This window comes from Hyaena hyaena, unplaced genomic scaffold (assembly GCF_003009895.1).
Source record: "Hyaena hyaena isolate Hyena2069 unplaced genomic scaffold, ASM300989v1 scaffold_235, whole genome shotgun sequence".
In the NCBI taxonomy this organism is placed as follows: domain Eukaryota; kingdom Metazoa; phylum Chordata; class Mammalia; order Carnivora; family Hyaenidae; genus Hyaena; species Hyaena hyaena.
The window spans coordinates 704,997-723,543 of record NW_024080867.1 but is presented as its reverse complement, the minus strand read 5'-3'; the positions used below and the strand labels follow the sequence as shown (position 1 = coordinate 723,543).

The following is an 18,547-nucleotide window of genomic DNA, read 5'->3' as shown; positions in this document are numbered from 1 at the left end:
GAGACAATGAGAGAGGGAGCCACAGAATCTGAAGCAGGCTCCAGGCTCTGAGCTGTCAGCACAGAGCCTGATGTGGGACTTGAACTCATGGACTGCTGGAACTGTGAGATCATGACCTGAGGCGAAGTTGGACGCTTAACTGACTGAGCCACCCAGGCGCCCCTGAAGTACATTTCTGAAGCAGGAAGGTCGCTATATGAATCATCTCACAAATGTTTTATTCATATGTGTGTCAGCTTTTGTAAAAAATGGTGGAACACAGCACATGCACAAAAAAAGAATTATGGGACACCTGGGTGGCGTAGTCAGTCGGGCATCCATGACTCTTGAGTTTGGCTCAGGTCATGGTCCCAGGGTTGTGGGGTAAAGCCCCACATCAGGCTCTGCCCCAAGTGTGGAGCCCGTTTAGGATTCTCTGTCTCTCTCTGCCCCTCCTCCTGCCACAATAGCACACACACACGTGCTCTCTCTAAAATTAGGAAGAAACAGGGGGCACCTGGGTGGCTCAGTCAGCTAAGCATCCAACTTCAGCACAGGTCATGATCTCATGGCTTGTGGGTTCGAGCCCCACGTTGGGCTCTGTGCTGATAGCTCAGAGCCTGGAGCCTGCTTCACATTCTGTCTCTCTCTCTCTGACCCTCCCCTGCTCATGATCTGTCTCTCTCTCTTAAAAGATTTTTTTAAAAACTAAACAAAAAATAAAAAATAAAAGTATAGGCGTATGGTATAAATAATTCTACACACCCAAAGAAACACCACCCAGGCCAAGAAAAAGACCACCAGCATTCCACAAGCCCCAAGTGCCTTTCTGGACATTCCCCGCCCTCCCCTGACTCCTGCCCTGAAACTGCAAACTCACGTCCTTCTTTTCTTCATGTGTTATTTTATTTATGCCTTTGTACGCGTCTGAAATGTTCTGTGAAAATCTTTTCAACAGGAAGCTCAGTGTGGTGGGCAGAGTCCGACTTTGCAATCAGGAAGACCAGGTTTCAGGTGTCAGTCCGCGGGGCGCCTCCTAGAGGAGTGACTCCTTCAGGCCTTTCCCTCATCGGCTTAAACAGATGCAAAGGCCCACGCTTCCCACGGCTGCCATCGGGATGAACTCACAGACTCCATGTTTATTCAACAAGTTTACTGAGACTTCTTGGGACCTGCGCCCCGTAGAAAACAGATGAAACAAACCCAGTCTTCACCCTCAAGAAGCTCACAGTTTGGAAACAGGTAACTACAAAAACATCACAGCCAATAAGTACTTTGAAACAGGGAGGGAAGTAAAAAGGATGTAGTGTTTATAAATCCGGACTCAAAATCTAACCGCAGAGAGAGGTAGGAGGGTGTTGAGGCCTCCTGCGCAGAGACGAGCATGGGGCCACATAGAAAGGCTCCTTCCACAGATGCGGTGCGTCCCCCTGGGCCTCCGGGGTTCACTGCAGGCTGGCCCACTGCAGGGAGGTGTAGACCACCTTCCCGTCAGGCTGAGGGGAGCACAGGAGCAGCGTCTTCCTGACGCTGGTTCCCAGGCGGCCGGCGGAAACCAGGTCCTGGAGGGGAATGGGGTCCCCGGGAGCCCAGCACTGAGCGATGTAGTGGGCGTGGAAACGAAGCGGGTCACCTGGGTGAGAGACAGAAACAAGTGGCGATTTCCAGGGCAGAACGGCTGGGAGACACTGTCCATAGGAAGGACACGGGAACCGTTTTAGTGTTCACTATGAATATCTAAAAATAGCTATTGTGGGACTCAGCAATTCCACTCCTGAAGTTTTTTCTTACAAGGCTAGCAGCCCCAAAATGCAGAATACAGCCGTTCAACCCCTTATCATTTACAACCGCTAAGAAACAGAAACAACCAAACCACGGACTTGTTAAATTTAGGGTTTCTTTGTAAGACTGGATATCATACAGCCAGTCAAATGCAAACAGTGTACCAACTTGGAAAAGCCAACGATACACCTCATGGGGCGGGGCAGCAGGCTGCCACACACGAAGAGCACGCTCGGACTTAAAAAACAAACAGAACAAGTACCCGAATATGTCACTGTCGTGACGTAAGAGCCAGGACCACAGTCCGTGAAAGCCCTGAGGAACACACGGGACGGCATGTAAATGTCCAGGGAGAAGTGACACGAACAGAGTGAAAGACGTGAGAAAAGAATTTACAGTAGGATGGAGTAACGAACAGGTGGGATAAAGGAGTTAACAAAAGTTTTCAGCAAACGGCCACACGGTAAGTGCTGTCTTGTGGCCGTGTTACAAGTACACACCTCTGTCGGGAGCAAACAGAAGCCACACACCACAGGTAAATACATGCACGGGGCTGCGTGCCAGTCACTTCCTCTTTAAAACCCGGGGGGCCGCATGTGGCCCGGGCTGCAGTGTGCCCTGGACGAGATCCATGTGGTCGGGTGGGAAGGGACCGGGGGGCACGACACAGGGGATTCAGCGGTGGCACGGTGAGGCTACAAGAGCAGGGCCACGAGACGCCAGCCGAGAGGGAGCGTCCCGGCTGCCGGAAGACAAGGCCCAGGCTGGCAGCTGAGTCCCCGGCAAGAACCCGGCCGGGAGCCAGGCCCCCTCCGTGGCGTGACACCAGCTGAGAAGGAAGCATCAGAAGACTTGAGAAGTTACCCCACAACTGTTCTCAGAGGCTTACTGTCTTTTCGGTTCTGGAAGATTTACCGTTAGAAATATTTAAGGGTTCAGACCTTGACCGTTCATCTTCAGGGCACAAGGATTCCACGTATATTTCATATACTGAGTATGTATCGTTTTAGAAATATTGACCCATTTAGAGCTAACAAGTCAGTCTTGTGATTCGGTTTCAAATGTGTGATTGAGCTATTGGTGGATTGAGCTATTTTAACCTGAAATTTTGTGAGTCTAATAAAGTATTAGAACACATACAGTCAGAAAACACCCCATTTATACTTTACTAGATTGGAGTCAGCGGCAAGTTCCAGAACCAGAAAACCGCAGAAGTTAAAAAGGAAAAAATATTAAAATTTAAAATGCAGGTTATCACATCGAAAATTACTTAACTCCTTTTGCAAGTGGGATCAAACTTGAACTAAAATCCCCTTAAAATCTGCTAGGTTGAAAAGATTTATAAATTGCACTGAAAGCTTAAGAAAGAACTAGATATTAGCATTCATATGTTTAGTGAATTGTATATTCATTTTCAAAACCAAAACCGTCTCTTACATACAGAAATCTTTCTCTCTCACACACGCACACACAGCAGCAAGGTAATGAAAGTGTGGTTATCTGCAGAGCACAAGGCACAGGGCAGGCTCACTGTTCTCCGCTCCTAAGCTGGTGGCGCAGTTAGGTGTTCGGTCTGAGAAGAGATGCAGGCCGTCCCCTCCCCTGAGGACACCTCAGCCGGTCTCCAGCGAACAGCTAAGACCTGACTACTCATCAGGTGCTTCTATCTTTCTGCATTCTCAGGAGGAACAAAGAGGGTGAATTTCCTGCAGACTTATTTTTTTTTAACCTTTTAGTTACACAATAAAGCTGCTCTTACTGCAAATTCAAAAATTAGCTGCTACGGCAAAAGGCCATACATGTGATGCAAACCTCCTCCCAGAGGAACCTGCTGCGCTTGGGCGAAAGTCCATGTTTTCATGCCTTTTTCCACTTGCTCGATAGGATTCCCTTTGTCTGCTCATACTCCATTTTATCTTAAGTTCTTTCCACATTCTTTCACTGGGGCCTGATTTTATTTTATTGTTTTTAATTTTTTTTTTTTTTTTTTTTTGAGAGAGAGACAGAGCACAAGGAGGGGAGGGGCAGAGAGAGAGGGAGACACAGAATCTGAAGCAGCTCCAGGCTCTGGGCTATCAGCACAGAGCCCGACGCGGGACTTGAACTCATGAATCACGAGATCATGACCTGAGCTGAAGTCAGATGCCTAACCAATTGAGCCACCCCAGCGCCCCTGGAGCCATAATTTTTAAGGCTACTTAAATAACATGCATACAACTGTGCGATAATATAAAATATAGAATATTTTACCATACGTGTTTTTGAGAAGTGGTTTTCTCCCCTTTTAATCATCTTTTCATAAATGTACATGGACCTACATTCCTCTCTGACGATTAGCACCAGTGTTTAACTGCCAGCCTATTCATAATCATCCTGGGGGGCACCTGGGGGGCTCAGTTGGTCAAGCATCCGACTTCGGCTCAGGTCATGATCTTGAGGTTTGTGGGTTCCAGCCCCGCATCAGGCTCTGTGCTGACAGTGAGGAGCCTGGAAGCTGCTTCGGATTCTGTGTCTCCCCCTCTCTCTGCCCTTCCTCTGCTTGCACTCTCTGTCTCTCAAAAATGAATAAAATTTTTTTCTAAATAATTCTGCTTTTCTAATATTTCCTTACATAATATACATATATTTCCTAATATATATTGTAATATCGTAATATAAAGGATCCTGCGATGACGATTTCTTGTACGTTTTGTGCACATATCTAAGTGTCTCTAAGTGAAACCTGGGGGTCAGAGACAGTGCTTTGAGGTTTACGAAACTGCCCTCCAAACGAGCTTGGGTCCAAGTGTCTCTTGTCCTTCCACAGGTTTCAGACGCTGAGAAAAGACCAAAAGGAAACATGCAGACTGCAGAGGTCCCCACCTGAACTCACCAGGATAGACGAGGAAGTCACCCCCAAACTTGCCAGCCGCACTGAGGAAGAAGCCTCGCTCCCACAGATCTCTGTAGATGCTGTAGCGAAGCTCATGGGCAGGACGGCCAGCATGGGGCCAGTCTTTGGACTGGACGCGCCAATCCAGGGGTCTGGCCTTGATGGGTCGCGGCCTAGCAGTGGCCAGCTGCACCAGCAGGGCGGATCTGGGCAAGGGGGCCGCCCCATTCGAAGGCCCTGGCTGGGGAGAAGAGGAACCTGGGGAGATGAATCCAAGAGAGTTGGGTGAATTCAGGGACAAGGTCTTCCCATTCCCCAGGGAGTCCCAGGCTCTAGATTCCCGGCCAGGATTCCCAAAAGACCTCCCCCTTCCTTCCCCTGGTGCCAGGACACAAGCCCCACCCTCACCTGCTTCCTCGGGCTCTCCAGAAGCCTGGCTCCCGCCCGCCTCTTTCTCCGCCGCAGCCTGGCTCCCGCCGCTGCCCGATTCCTGGTCCAGCTTCTGCTTCTTCGCAGCCTGGCCCTCCGCGATTTTCTCTAGGAGCTCCTGACGCCGAGTCTCACGGGCCTCGGCTGCCAGGGCGCTTTGCTCCTGCAAGTCTTGCTCTTGCTGGCGTTTGAAGGATTCCAGAGCCTGACAAGTCAATCAGCGAGAACCCCAGGATCCAAGTACACCCTGCCTTTGGAAGCCAGCAATCCTGCCCCCTGGCCCCTCCCACCCTCAAACCCGAACTCCGGGACCCAGTCTCCTGCACCCACATTCTTCCAGAATATAGGACGCCCTGACCCCTCCCACCTTAGGGACCCGACCCGCGGAGTCCAGGTGTCCTGCCTGTACTTCCGCTGGTCCCGGGCGGTCGCGCCCCAGGCCCGCCCCTTACCATACTGTGCTGGCGCGGATCCGGGCGCGGGGCGCTGACCAGGGTCACAGCGCCGATCTCGGCCAGGAGTCGCGCCTCCTCCGGCATCAGCAGCAGCGGGAGGCCCAGGCGCGAGTTCTGGCGGGGCCCGCGGGGCAGGGCGCCCACCGTACGGCCCCCCACTCCCAGACGCTCCCGCAGTGCCTGCACCGCTTCGGCCCCCCATACCAGGGAGCGGCCGTTCGCCACCTCCACCACCAGCATCCTCCTGCGAGAGCCAGGGGCACACAGCGGTCACCGACACAGCGCTCCCACCGCCTGGGGATGGGAAGTGGTAGTGGGGGGGGGGGGGTCTCAGCGGGGCCCCGCCCCTGAGCCTCGGGAGGCGGAGCCTCGTCACGGCTGCGTTTGCCACCTGCTGAGTGTCCAGGCCTAGCCCCGCCCCCTGAATGCCGGGCCCCGCCCCCTGAGCGATCCCGCCAGGCCCCGGGGCCACCGAGACGAGACCCCGCCCCCCGCCGAGTCGCTAAGGCCCCACTCGGCCCGCCGGACCTAGCGGTCAGCGTCCCGGCCATCGCGCCTTCTGGCTGGGAGACAAGCCTCCGCTAATGCGGGGCCACGCCCCCTCCGGGTGGCTCGGCACTCGAGCCCGCCCCTTTCCCAAGCACCGAGGCGCGGCCTCCTCGCGCGACGTCGGACGCCCAAGGCAGAAGCCCCGCCCCCGCCCGGCGCCAGATTTCGGCATTCGGACCGCCTCGACACGGCCGAACTCGCAGCCCCGCCCCCTCCCGAACGCAGGCATTCCGGCGTTCGGGCGTCTCGGCTCCCGTCAACCCCGCGGCCAGGGCCCGCCCCCTCCGGCCGCAAGCACTCCCAGTTGGGGAGTACCAGCCCCAGTGAGCGAAACCCGCCGCCGCCTCCCCCTGGGCGCCCGCCGTCGTTCTCCGCCCGGGCAGGCTCACCCCCGCGTGAGCGCTCCCCTCGGAATGCAGCACTGTCCTCTGACAGAACCAGTCACCTCGTAAACACCAACTCGCAGTCCCGGCGGAGCCGCCCCCTACGTAGCGCGCCACGCGCTGCTTCCTGCAGCCCTCCGCATCCCGACCCCCAGCGTCAATTTCGTCACGCCGCCACCTCAGCGAAGCGGGAAGTCTGGGGTCCGCCCCCAGCGGCTCCGTAGCCCCGCCTTCCCCGTAGAACGGAACACCTTGGCCCCGCCCCCGTGAAGCGACCTCCCCGCCGCTAGGGTTCCGCCACTAGGGAAAGTGAGGTTTATTACCCTGGCCCCGCCCCATGGCTGATGTGTGGCTCCCCCGGGGCCCCCCATCCGGCGGATGCTGTTAGTTCCGCCCCTTGAAATGTTCCAGATCACCGCCTCCTTCGTGCTGCCTAAATCTGTGGCTCCGCCTCCTTGTCTAAGAACGAAACTCCGCCTATTTCCTAACCCGGGTCACTGGTACCCAACTGTCCCCGAAGGAAACTGCCGCTATGACCCCGCCCATATCCGGCCGAAGCTCTTGGCCCCGCCTACATACGAACGGAGAGCTCCGAAGTACACCGAAGCTTGTGGCCCCGCCTCCGAAGGGCCGCCGATTCTGCCCGAAGGAACCCGAAGCGGAGGCCCCTCCTTCTCCCGGCCCCTCTGCGTCCGTACGAGCCCGAAGCTCCGGGGCCCGCCTCTTTACGTGCTCTGGGCTTGGCTGCCGAGGGGTCCAGGTGCAGCAGCGGGCAGGGGCTGGAGGGCGCCCTGTGCCGGCTGCTTCCCTACCCGGCTCGCAGCCTGACGGGGCCGCACATCCGGCCCGGGACCGCGACGGAGCAGCGCGGGCTGGGCCGGGGAGGCGTGGCCACAGCCCCGGCGCCCGTGGGCCGGGACCGCTCGGCCGCCTCCTGCCCGGCAGGCGGCGCGGAGCCGGGCCCAGGTGGGCGGGGGCCGGGGCGCCCCGGGGGCGAGGCTGGGGGGCTGCGGACTGGCCGGCCGACGGAGGAGGACGCCGCGCCGGGAACGCGGCCGAGCAGGGGGTGGTGTAACCGCCTGTGGCTTTGGCGGAGCCGGTCTGACTTGCGCTAGGGGAGTGGGGCCATAAGTGGGGGGCGCCCTCCAGGCTTTAGGTGGGAGAAGCGTCTGCACCTTGGATGGAGGGGGGGGCTGGAGTCTGGGCTCTTGGAGAGCCCGAGTTCCCGGATCCTCCAAGGAGGAAGGGGCTGGGAGCTCGGGAATCCTGGGCTCTCCAAGGGAAAGGCCCGAGACCAGGGTTGTTGCTGGGTTCTCGGCGAGCGATGACCGAACCCGTGGGTCCTCGGTGGGGATTGGGGGGTTAGATTTGATTTCTGCGATCTTAGAGAGAGGGGCCGGATTCCTGGATCCTCGGGGGAGGGGACTGAGACGTCTCGATTCCTGGGTTTTCAGAGAAGAGGACTGGAGGCCTGGGTTCTCCAAAAAGCGAGGCTGGGAGTGGATTGCTTTATCCTCGAAAGAGGAAGGTCCTGGAGGTCCGGACTCCTATGTTCTCGGAGGAGAGCGGCTGAGGGTAGGACTCCATGATCCTCCACACTGGGGACTAGAGGGGGTGGATTCCTGCATCCTGGAAAGGTGAGGAACTGATGACCCGGCCCCCTGGGTTCTCACTACAAACCCTCTGCCCCTCCCCCAGACCATGTCGCCTGAAGAATGGACTTATCTAGTGGTTCTTCTTATCTCCATCCCCATCGGCTTCCTCTTTAAGAAAGCTGGTGAGTCAGGTTCCCTCCCTAGTGGAAAATTGGAGGGTGGGGGGTTACGGGGGGGGGGGCAGGGGACTCCCTGGAAGGTTCCAGGCTTATGCTGTCCCTTCTCCCTGCAGGACCTGGGCTGAAGAGATGGGGGGCAGCAGGTGTGGGCCTGGGGCTCACCTTGTTCACCTGTGGCCCCCACACTTTGCATTCCCTGATCACCATCCTTGGGACCTGGGCCCTCATTCAGGCACAGCCCTGGTGAGGATGGGGGGGGGGGTGTGTGTGGAGGGAGAACAGGGGGAAGAAGCAACTTGTTTCCTTTTTGGATCTATCTCCCTTTCTGCCTTTGTCTCTGAGTGTCTCTTTGTCTCTGGATTCTCCGTGTGGTTTGATCCTTGTTTCTTCCTGTCTGGCCTTTTTTTCTGGGTCTTGTCTCTGGGTGTTTGTCCTGGTCCTTAATATCTTTATCATGTATTCAGGGGGTTGGGGGGCCGGCCCTGCCACCATTTGTATTTGTATTACGTCTCCCTGTCTCTCTCCGTGTGTCTTGCCTCCCTTGGAAAAAAATGGAGGCCTGAAGGGTTTTCGCCCTAAAGCTTCTCTTCACCCCTTTCTTTTCTCTGTTGTGGCGCATTTCTGTGGAGTGAGCCCCTCTCACACTGGTTCAGTCTTGCTCCTCCGCCCCTCCCCCCCTTATCTGTTGGGGCGGGGGAGGGAGGGCTTGTGCTGGAACCTGGGGGAGGCGGAGTCAGGCCCCTGTACCCAGCGTGCCCGCCCTGCGTCTGCCCAGCTCCTGCCACGCGCTGGCCCTCGCCTGGACCTTCTCGTACCTCCTGTTCTTCCGCGCGCTCAGCCTGCTGGGCCTGCCCACCCCCACGCCCTTCACCAATGCCGTCCAGCTGCTGCTGACACTGAAGGTCAGACTCCCATCCGCCCCCCCTTGGTGCCAGGGAACAGCCCATCTTCTGGTCCTCCTCCCCACCCACTCCCAGGGGGAGGAGGGGAGGGGGGGTTATCTCCCACGCACCCCCGGGGCGGGACTTCACCTCTCAGCTATTCCTCCCGGGCAAAGAGGTAGCCCCCGCCCCCCACTTTCCCGGCTGCCAAGTAGGGTAACCGCCGCCAAGTAGTGTAACCGCAGGTGTCATTTGGTCTTTGCCGTGTGCCAAAGGCTTTGCTCAGTGCTTTACAGGCAAGTTCTCGAGGAGTGCATCTTGGTAGCAAGCCATTTAGCCAAGGAGGGGAAGGCAGGTTTGGAGAGAAGGCGCTTCTCTACGGGCACAAAAGCAGGACACCCGTGTGTGGCTCGAACCCGCCTGGGAAGATGGGTGAAAGCAGATTCCCAGGCCCCACCCCAGACTGAAAAGCCATGAGCTCCTGTGTGCTGGGCTCCAGCCACATGTCACACAGGACACAGGACAGTCACTCGAGGTAGTGAGCCAGGTCCCCCGAGCCTCTTATGTTCTCAGCAGCCCGGGATGCAAGGGCCCCAGTTGGTCAGCTGAGAGTTGGAGGAAGAGCCTAAGAGGGTGTAGGAACAGCATGTGGCAGGGAGCAAGCTGAGCTCCGGTGACTGTGCACCAGTCACCGCTAGTGTTCAAGAGACAGAAGGGGGGTGGGTCCAAGGTGAGGGTTTGAGGCTTCCCAGGGGGCTCAGGATCCACTGGAAGTGATTTTGGGGTCTGTCGCCAGAAGAGGTAAGGTGACCAGATTGGTGCGTTTGGAACTGTGCTCCGGATGCCGGCAGAGTTGCCACAGGAAGGGTAGGAAGGGATGAGAGCGGCCTCCTTGATCGGAGGCCCGCTGACCAACTGGTGGCTTGACCCAGGCCATCGGTAGGCCGCTCAGAGCTGCAGCAGGAAGTGCTGCGTTGGGGATACTTTGAGGAGTCCCTCTTTACAGCAGTGTGGGTGGGGGGTGGAGGAGCCGGAAGGGACAGCGAGGATCCCGGACCACAGCGGGGAGCCGGTACTCACCCTGCAGACGGGAGGACTTCCGGTAGTGGAACGGAGAGGAGAGTGTGCGGAGCCCTCTCTCCACCTTGAGAGGATGGATCAAGGGGCACAGCCCCGCCCTCACACCTGCCTTCCCCGCGCTGGTCTGGGGCTCCCTGTCGGCAGAACCCAGGGGGAAGCCCAGAGGCTGGCTGAGGCCTGCGGCTGCCGTCTCAGCCCTGGGTCTGCAGAGGAGAAGCGTGGAGAACAGGCCTGAAGGCTGGGAGGCAAAACGGAAGACTCCGAGACCTGGGGCGTAAGGAAGGTTTCCTGCCTGAGCAGTTAACTGCCTGCTGGCGGCATTTGCCAAGGGGAGAGCACCGCCTCTGGGGAACAGTAACGTGTTCCTCGTTGGAGGCAGTAAGTTTGAGGACCGCGGTAGGCGTGTGAGCTTTAATGACAAGAGGCACCATGAATGGTTTGGGGACGGAGGGAGGAGCCCAGACAGTATGGCTTGGAGATCATGAGAGCATGTGTGGCACAGAGCCACGTCCTGCAGGGGGACACAGAAGGGGGAACGTGGAGATGGAAGGGCCCAGAAGGCAGTGCTGGGGAGCACCTGCTGGCCAGAGGCCGCCTCCCTGCCACTCATGACTCTGGATGCCCAGAGCCGCCCATGGACTAGAACTTCAGCTCCCAGCAGCGTCCCATGGCTGCAGGGGGCGGACGTGAGGAAGGCCCCGGGTCTGATCTGTCACCTACCCGTGCCCCTTCCTCCCAGCTGGTGAGTCTGGCCAGTGAAGTTCAGGACCTGCACTTGGCCCAGAGGAAGGAAATGGCCTCAGGTTTCAGCAAGGGGCCCACCCTGGGGCTGCTGCCTGACGTTCCCTCTCTGATGGAGACGCTCAGCTACAGCTACTGCTACGTGGGAATCCTGACAGGTGAGTATGCCTGCGCCCAGCCCTGCCTCCATGCACCTCGTCACTGCCGTCTGTCCCCACTGTCCACCCGGATTTTGGTGCCTGTTCTGTTCCTGTCTCCCTACCTGCTTTTTTTTTTTTTTTTTTAATATTTATTTATTTTTGAGAGAGACAGAGTGCAAGCAGAGGAATGGCAGAGAGGGAGACACAGAATCTGTAGCAGGCTCCAGGCTCTGGGCTGTCAGCACAGAGCCCGACGCGGGGCTCGAACTCACGAACCTCGAGATCAGTACCTGAGCTGAAGCCTAACCGACTGAGCCCCCAGGTGTCCTGGCATCTGCTCCTCTTGAGGGCAAGCATCTCTGCCTGGGCCCACGTCAGGCTCTCCCACTGGCCCTCCAAAGCAGAGCCAGACTGTTCTCCGCCTCAGTGATTCCGTGTGGCTTCTTGGGAACAATCAGGAGATAAAGGAGCAAGGTCTTTGCAACCATGATGTTTCTGCCACCCAAGGAACAAATCGTCACGTTCATATTATGCTCCCATTTTTAGCGTCAGAAAATATTTTTCATTAACGTTGACATCCTAGGAGGTGTTCTTTCTTTTTTAAAAAAATTTTTAATGTTTTATTTATTTCTGAGAGAGAGAGACAGCATGAGCCGGGGAGGGTCAGAGAGAGAGGGAGACACAGAATCTGAAACAGGCTCCAGGCTCTGAGCTGTCAGCACAGAGCCCGACGCGGGGCTTGAACCCACGAACCGTGAGATCATGACTTGAGCTGAAATCAAGTGTCAACCGACTGAGCCCCACAGGTGCCCCTGGGAGGTTTTCATTTTTATGACATATTTATTGAACCGTAATTGACACGTTCACCCACTTAAAGCTACATGCAACTCAGTAGTTTTCAGCACAGCTGCAGACCTGTGCGGCCAACACCACCATGTTATCGTAGGACAGTTCCATCGCCCCGGAAGGAAACTCTGGACCCTGTAGCCATCGTCCCTCAAGCCCATCTGCCCCCAGTCCCTGGGAACCACCGGCTGACTCTCTGTCTCTGTAGACGTGCTGACGCTGGTCATTTATAAACAGAATCCTACTCTGTCTGCTGTTTTCGTGACACATAAGGCTGTCACTTCTGTTAATCCGCTCCTGCCCCTCCCTGGGCTAGGCCTTCAGTTTATCTCCAGTGCTGCCAAAGTCTCCTGCTTTCCACCAGCGACCTCTGCAGTCCCCTCCCTGCTCAGGGGCCAGGGTAAAGGGTGTCCCAGCACCTCCCTGTTGCAAGAGCCTGAGTGGTTTCCTGGCTCTCAGAACAAAACCCTGAGATCTCCATGCCTGCAGCCCTCTGATCTCCCAAACCACTCTGTTCCTCCCCGGGTCCACTGCTCTACCTCCTCCTCCGTGTAGAGGTCACCCCGCCCCTCGGGTGTCTGTCCCTGTGTTTCTCAGGGGCTTGCCTCCATACCCCCCACTCTCCAGCTCTTTGTTCCTCACTACTTAGCGTCTGTGCTTTGTTTTTTTCTCCGAGTCCTTGAACAACATCTCTCTGGTTTCTTTCTTTCTTTTCTTTCTTTCCTTCTTATTTTATTTTTTTAATGTTTATTTATTTTTGAGAAAGAGAGTGCCAGTGGGTAATGGGTCAGAGAGAGAGTGGGAGACAGAATCTGAAGCAGCTCCAAGGTTCCGAGCTGTCAGCACAGAGCCCGACGCAGGGCTGGAACCCACGAACCGTGAGATCATGACCTGAGCCAAAGTCGGGCACTTAACCGACTGAGCCACCCAGGCGCCCCTATTTTAAGTAATCTCTACCGGGAAAGCCCAGCGTGGGGCTGGAACCCAAGACCCCCCAAAATCAAGAGCCTGAGACTCACTGGTTTCTTGTCCCTTTCTCTCTGTCTCCCTCCCCTGGTTCAGGGTTTTGCAGCCCTGCCCCCACCCCTCAGCTCCCTGCCCTCGGCCCCCACCCCACCCCCTCCAGATCCGTCTCTGACAGCCGCCCCTCCCTCCCTCCCTCCCGCCACAGGCCCGTTCTTCCGCTACCGCACGTACCTGGACTGGCTGGAGCAGCCCTTCCCGGGGGCCGTGCCCAGCCTGCGGCCCCTCCTGCGCCGCGCCTGGCCGGCCCCGCTCTTCGGCCTGCTCTTCCTGCTGTCCTCACACCTCTTCCCGCTGGAGGCCGTGCGCGAGGACGCCTTCTACGCCCGCCCGCTGCCTGCCCGCCTCTTCTACATGATCCCCGTCTTCTTCGCCTTCCGCATGCGCTTCTACGTGGCCTGGATTGCCGCCGAGTGCGGCTGCATTGCTGCCGGCTTCGGGGCCTACCCCGTGGCCGCCAAAGCCCGGGCCGGGGGCGGCCCCACCCTCCAATGCCCACCCCCCAGCAGGTCAGGCGGCGGGAGGGAGGCTTCCCAAGACCTGGCAGCCCCCATCAGCACAGGCTGGCCCTGCCCCTAGCAGGGAGGAGAGCGGGGAGCAGGGGGTGCGGCTGCGCCCCCTGCTGTCAGTGGAATGTCACCCCTTGGCCACTACAGCCCACCTACCCCGTCCTAGGTCCTAGGGAGCAGTGCTCTTCAGACCTGCCTCTGCCCCCTGTTGCTAATGCTTGTCACCTCTGGGGATGGTGAATTGCTCTCTGTTGCTAGGAAAAGGTGGCGTCTTAGCAACCATGTGCCTCCCCTCTGTTGCTATGGAAGTGTCACCCCAGTAACCTGATTGTTCCTGGATACTTGGGATACCATCTTTGGGCTGTGATGGGGAAATGGTTACCTAGCAACCAGACTGCCCCTCTTTGCTAGGGAGGCGCTTCCCTAGCAACCATGGCCTGCCCCTTCCTGCCACAAGACTCACTTTTCGTTGCTATGTAAATGGCGCCCCCTAAACTTCCCTTGGTTACTAGAAGCCAGGGCACAGACCCCAACCATGGGACGCCATCGCGTCACAGCCTGCACTTTCTGAGGACATGGTGTCCCTGACCATGCTTTCCTTTAGCAAAGAGGATGCCGCTCCAGCAACCGCGGGTGGCTTTCCTACCATTGCCGAGGAAGTACCCCAGTAGCTGTGCATTGACCTTGTTTGTAATGCCACCCCCCATCCCCGTTCTTGGATTGCTAGCCAGTAACTAGGCGCTGTCTTGTTGCTAAGGAAGTGCTGTCCCAGGTTGCTAGGGAGATGGCGCTCCTAACCACTGGGCCTGGACTCACTACCTACCCCCCCCAAGTCACCCCCCATCCCCCCGTTCCTAGCGTAGACCTCCGGCTATTAGTGAGGGCGTCCACCAGGAAATGGCAAGCAGGAACTGAAGGCTTTTCTGATAGATGGCCCCTCCCGTTCTCAGAAGCCACCCCCTGGGGTGGGTGAAGGATGTTCGCCACCACTGGGACTGTTGGCGCTGGTGACCCAGCACCACTGCATTGCTGGAGACGACACTTCTTGAGTAATCATAAGGACCGGTAGCCGAGAGGGGCCCTTTCTGGAAGCGTTCCTAAACCTAGGCCTTGTTCCTGAGGAATGCCCTTTCCCTAGCAACAGAGACCATGTAGGTGTCACGTGGCCTCCAGCATCTCCCTAGCAGTCACAGACCACCTCGTTGCCAGGGATGCTACTTCCCTAGCAACCACAGTGTCCTGACAACCTAGGACCACACTTGGAGGCTTCTCTGAATAGAGTGCTTGGTTGCTAAGGAATGGCGTTTCCCTAGCATCTGAGACCCCTGAAGGGTCAGGTTGCTGAGGACTTGACCATAGCCCCTCTAGGCTTTCCGTTGCATTGCAGTCCCCAGACCAAGAGAAGGAGGGCCCCTTGTCAGTGAACCGTGGCGCCCCCGCGCCCAGTCCTCCTCCCGGAAAAAGCTCCCTCTGGGCTACCCTCCCCTGTTGCCCTAGCGAACGTGACAGCCAGGGCCCTGGCCTGGCCGTGATCCCCTCCTGAGCATCCGGGGCTGGGGCAGTAGCCAGCGTCAGGAGGGGGGCCTGGCTGAGCTGCATGTCTGTCCCCCACCCTCACCCTCCACCCCCCCCCCAGTCCGGAGAAGGCGGCCTCCGTGGAGTACGACTATGAGACCATCCGCAACATCGACTGCTACGGCACTGACTTCTGCGTGCGGGTGCGGGATGGCATGCGGTACTGGAACATGACGGTGCAGTGGTGGCTGGCGCAGTACGTCTACAAGAGCGCACCTGCTCGCTCCTATGTCCTAAGGTGAGCGCGCCTGCCCTGGGAAAACGGAGCTACACCCCCCCCCAGCGGCGCCTGCAGGCTCCCGGCCTGGCCTCCGCCCCAGAGGATCATGGGAGTTGTAGTTTCTTAAGCCGGTTGCCCAGCCACTGATTTGCATTGCTCAGGGGTAAAGCGTTCCCCTCCTCTGGGCCTCAGTTTCTACCTCTGTAAAGTCAGCATCATTGGACAGAAACAGCGTACTGAATCCTGTGGACTCTGGCCAGACTTTCTGGAATCCTGGCCCTGCCAGATACAGAGAAACCTTAAGTAATTAGTTGATCTGTGTTTCCTCTACTCTTAAATGGGGGTGATGCTGTTACGTGCTTCAAAGGTTGATGTGAGGATTAAGCGATGTGAGACGTACCTAACGTGAGGCCTGCCAGGTGAGTAGTCACTGTATGGTAGCTTTTATTCATTATCCATCTGATACTTCTCCAGGGGAAACTGTGCCAGATGTTATGTTTAAAACCTTCGGACATAGAGCTCACTACCCTCATTTAAAAAAATATTTTTTAATGTTTATTTATTTAATTTTTTAAAAATGTTTTATTTATTTCTAGGAGAGAGAGAGAGAGAGAGCGTGAGCAGGGGAGGGTCAGAGAGAGAGGGAGTCACAGACTGAAACAGGCTCCAGGCTCTGAGCTGGCAGTCAGCACAGAGCCCGACGCGGGGCCCGAACCCACGAACCGCGAGATCATGACCTAAGCGAAAGTCGGACGCTTAACCGACTAAGCCACCCAGGTGCTCCGAATATATAAATAATTCTTAAATGCCTAGATATGAATTCTTAAATTCCTTAGGCATAATATGGGAAGAANTCAGCACAGAGCCCGACGCGGGGCCCGAACCCACGAACCGCGAGATCATGACCTAAGCGAAAGTCGGACGCTTAACCGACTAAGCCACCCAGGCGCCCCTAATGTTTATTTATTTTGAGAGAGAGAGAAAGAGAGCAGGGGAGGGGCAGAAAGAGAGGGAGACACAGAATCCGAAACAAGCTCCAGGCTCAGAGCTGTCAGCACAGAGCCCTGCTCGGAGCTCGAACTCATAAACTGAGATCATGACCTGAGCCGAAGTTAGATGCTCAACCAACTGAGACACCCAGGCTCCCTTCCCCACGTTTTAAAGATGAGGGAACCAAGGCTCAGAGAGGTGAGGTAACCTGCCGAGTGTCACTCTACCCTCCCGGAGCCACCAGATGAGGTCAGGACGCAGCTGCAGAGCTAGGAGCTAACCCGCCTGGGTGCCGGAGTCGGGGCTTGGCACGGCCTGGATGTGGGGGCGAGAACGCGAGGAAGTGAAGCGTGATGCCAGGTGATGGCTGTGAGTGCCCGAGACGGCAAGACTGGGGCAGGAGGAAGTTTCCAGAATGGGTCGGGTGAGGGAGTGAGACTCAGGTGCAGACTCACGGACTCCGAGGTGACTCAGGTTTCGGCTGGGGTTACTGGAGGTGTCAGTTAGTGACTCTGGCACAGGAGGAGGTCGGTATAAGGAGCCCACGCTCAGGTGTCTTCAGGTAGAGGTGGGGCTAACGCTCTGGGGCTGAGCATCAGGTCAAGCACGAGGTGCTCCAGTGTTTAGAGCAGAGGTTCTCGGCTGGGGGCAATTGTGCCACACTCCCCTGGGCACATTTGGCAACGCCTAGAAGCCTTTTATGTCATATCTGGGAGGTGCCACTGGTATCCAGTGGTTAGAGGTCAGAGACGCTCCTCAACACCCTGCACGGCACAGGACACCCTCCCCGCCACAAGCACAGAATGATCTGGCCCCAAATGTCAGTAGTGCTGAGACTGAGAAACCCTGGTGTAGACGAGAGATGAGGAGGAGCCGGCAGAGTCAGAGCCGATGAGATAGGACAGTCAGGAAAGGAGAGGGATCATTTGCATGGGTGTCAGGAGCTTCAGTACAACAAAGGCTCCAGCTTGGGCGGGGGTGGGGGGTCTCCAGCAACCTTGATGGGAGCAGTTTGGAGGGCGGAAGTGAAAGCCAAGTGGAGGATGGAAGCGGGGGGAAGGGTTGAGGGGGAGCATGGACTGTTCTTTGGAGAGTGTGCAGGTGGGCAGAGCAGGTGGGACGCAAGCCCAGAGTTCAGCTGCCTGTGTGGAGTTCAGGGTGCCCGGGGGCCATTTTTGTGCATCTCTTCTGCCTTGCTGGGGATGCTCTCTTTAAATGCTCCCGACCCAGGGAATTTTTTTCTCCACCATTGGTAGAAAAGAAAACACAGTTTTGTTGAGGAACCAGAATTACACCGGGCTGTGCTGCAGCGCGTAGCCCGCTAGTGAGATTACCAGAACGGAAAGCAGGCTGCCTTTTTACCGGAGCCACGCGTCACAGTCCCCTGGGCAGCATGAGAGAAATGATAACGGTCCTCCAGTGAGAGGACCCGCGGACTCTGTGCCATGATGCACGGTCTCCTGTTCTGCCCACGGTCAGCTGGTGTGTGGCAGCCACCTGTGCGGGTCGCCTCCACCTGAGGGACGGACGCAGCTTCTGTGTCAGTGACCAGCAGGTGGCAGCGTGATGCCAGCTTCCTCCACGAACCCCCTCAGTGGCCGGGAGCCGGGCCCCCGCTCGAGTGACATTCCTATTTCCGAGGCCTGGTACCGCCACCGTCCAGAAAAACATCCATGAACTGTTTTCATAAGGCTTATTTCCACCCTTGCCGAACATCTCCGTCTGTACCCAAAGGACAGAGGAAAGGCTCTGAAAACACTATGTTTCTTCGGGGAAGTGACTGAAGAAAAGAGAGGGGAAAAGGTCTCCCCTTTTGGTAACAGGGAGAATTCAGCTTTATACAGACTCTTTATGCCCCCAAGGATGAGGGGGCAGCATTATTGTGCCCTCGGGTTATTTTTGTACTTCAAGGACCCTGATGTGCCCCAGGGAAAGGCTGATGCCCACAGACAAGGAAGCACCCCCACCCCCACCCCAGGCAGAGTCCTCGGCGGTGATTTCTGTGTCTCCATGGGAGGGGGCGCTGGAGCCTGAATTTGTAGGTCTTCGAAGGATAGCATTTTGGGGTCCATAGAGAGAGGGGACCATGGCTAGAGATTTCTGAGTCTTCATGAATCAGGAATTGTACTTCTAGATCCCCAAGAGGAAGTGGCGAGGGGCTCAGGTTCATGTGTCTGGAGGCAGATGTGATAAGAGGGAATTAACTGGGTTCCTGAAAAGACAGTAGTGATTCCTGGGTCTGAGGGAGGAGGGGCTGGGGGCCTGGACTCCGGGGTCTGAGGGAGGAGGGGCCGGGGGCCTGGACTCCGGGGTCTGAGG

The 18,547-nt window shown here is 57.0% G+C and overlaps 2 protein-coding genes across 6 annotated transcripts in view; one reads left to right on the top strand and one right to left on the bottom strand.

Moving 5' to 3' along the window:
* Positions 1–866: 866 nt before the first annotated feature.
* TSEN34 (tRNA splicing endonuclease subunit 34) lies at positions 867–6,642 on the bottom strand. 2 transcript variants are annotated; one of them, XM_039244197.1, is made up of 5 exons: positions 6,456–6,642; positions 5,515–5,761; positions 5,042–5,267; positions 4,634–4,891; positions 867–1,612 (listed from the first exon to the last, which is right to left on the bottom strand). In XM_039244197.1, exons 2-5 carry the CDS (start codon positions 5,755–5,757, stop codon positions 1,425–1,427), a joined length of 915 nt encoding a protein of 304 aa, XP_039100128.1. In that variant the 5' UTR covers positions 5,758–5,761; positions 6,456–6,642; the 3' UTR covers positions 867–1,424. The 2 variants fall into 2 exon arrangements, with proteins under 2 accessions (XP_039100128.1, XP_039100129.1); XM_039244198.1 differs by having other exon boundaries at positions 6,512–6,642.
* A 486-nt stretch (positions 6,643–7,128) lies between these two features.
* MBOAT7 (membrane bound O-acyltransferase domain containing 7) overlaps positions 7,129–18,547 on the top strand; it is a 14,157-nt gene continuing 2,738 nt past the window's right edge. The window contains exons 1-8 of one of the 4 annotated variants that reach the window (XM_039244187.1): positions 7,130–7,415; positions 7,904–8,024; positions 8,148–8,226; positions 8,337–8,466; positions 8,999–9,125; positions 10,924–11,083; positions 13,083–13,443; positions 15,080–15,256. In XM_039244187.1, coding sequence (XP_039100118.1) covers positions 8,151–8,226; positions 8,337–8,466; positions 8,999–9,125; positions 10,924–11,083; positions 13,083–13,443; positions 15,080–15,256 — 1,031 coding nt within the window. In that variant the 5' untranslated portion in view covers positions 7,130–7,415; positions 7,904–8,024; positions 8,148–8,150. Of the gene's footprint in view, positions 7,416–7,491; positions 7,606–7,903; positions 8,025–8,147; positions 8,227–8,336; positions 8,467–8,998; positions 9,126–10,923; positions 11,084–13,082; positions 13,444–15,079; positions 15,257–18,547 lie in introns of those variants that run through there. The other 3 variants (XM_039244188.1, XM_039244189.1, XM_039244190.1) reach the window with 3 other exon arrangements.

Coding starts and splice junctions, on each gene's coding strand:
- TSEN34 (XM_039244197.1), bottom strand. CDS start 5,757: ATGCTGGTGGTGGAGGTGGCGAACGGCCGCTCCCTGGTATGGGGGGCC. Junction 5,268..5,514: donor ATCCGCGCCAGCACAGTATG/GTAAGGGGCGGG, acceptor TTGACTTGTCAG/GCTCTGGAATCCTTCAAACG. Junction 4,892..5,041: donor TGGAGAGCCCGAGGAAGCAG/GTGAGGGTGGGG, acceptor TCATCTCCCCAG/GTTCCTCTTCTCCCCAGCCA.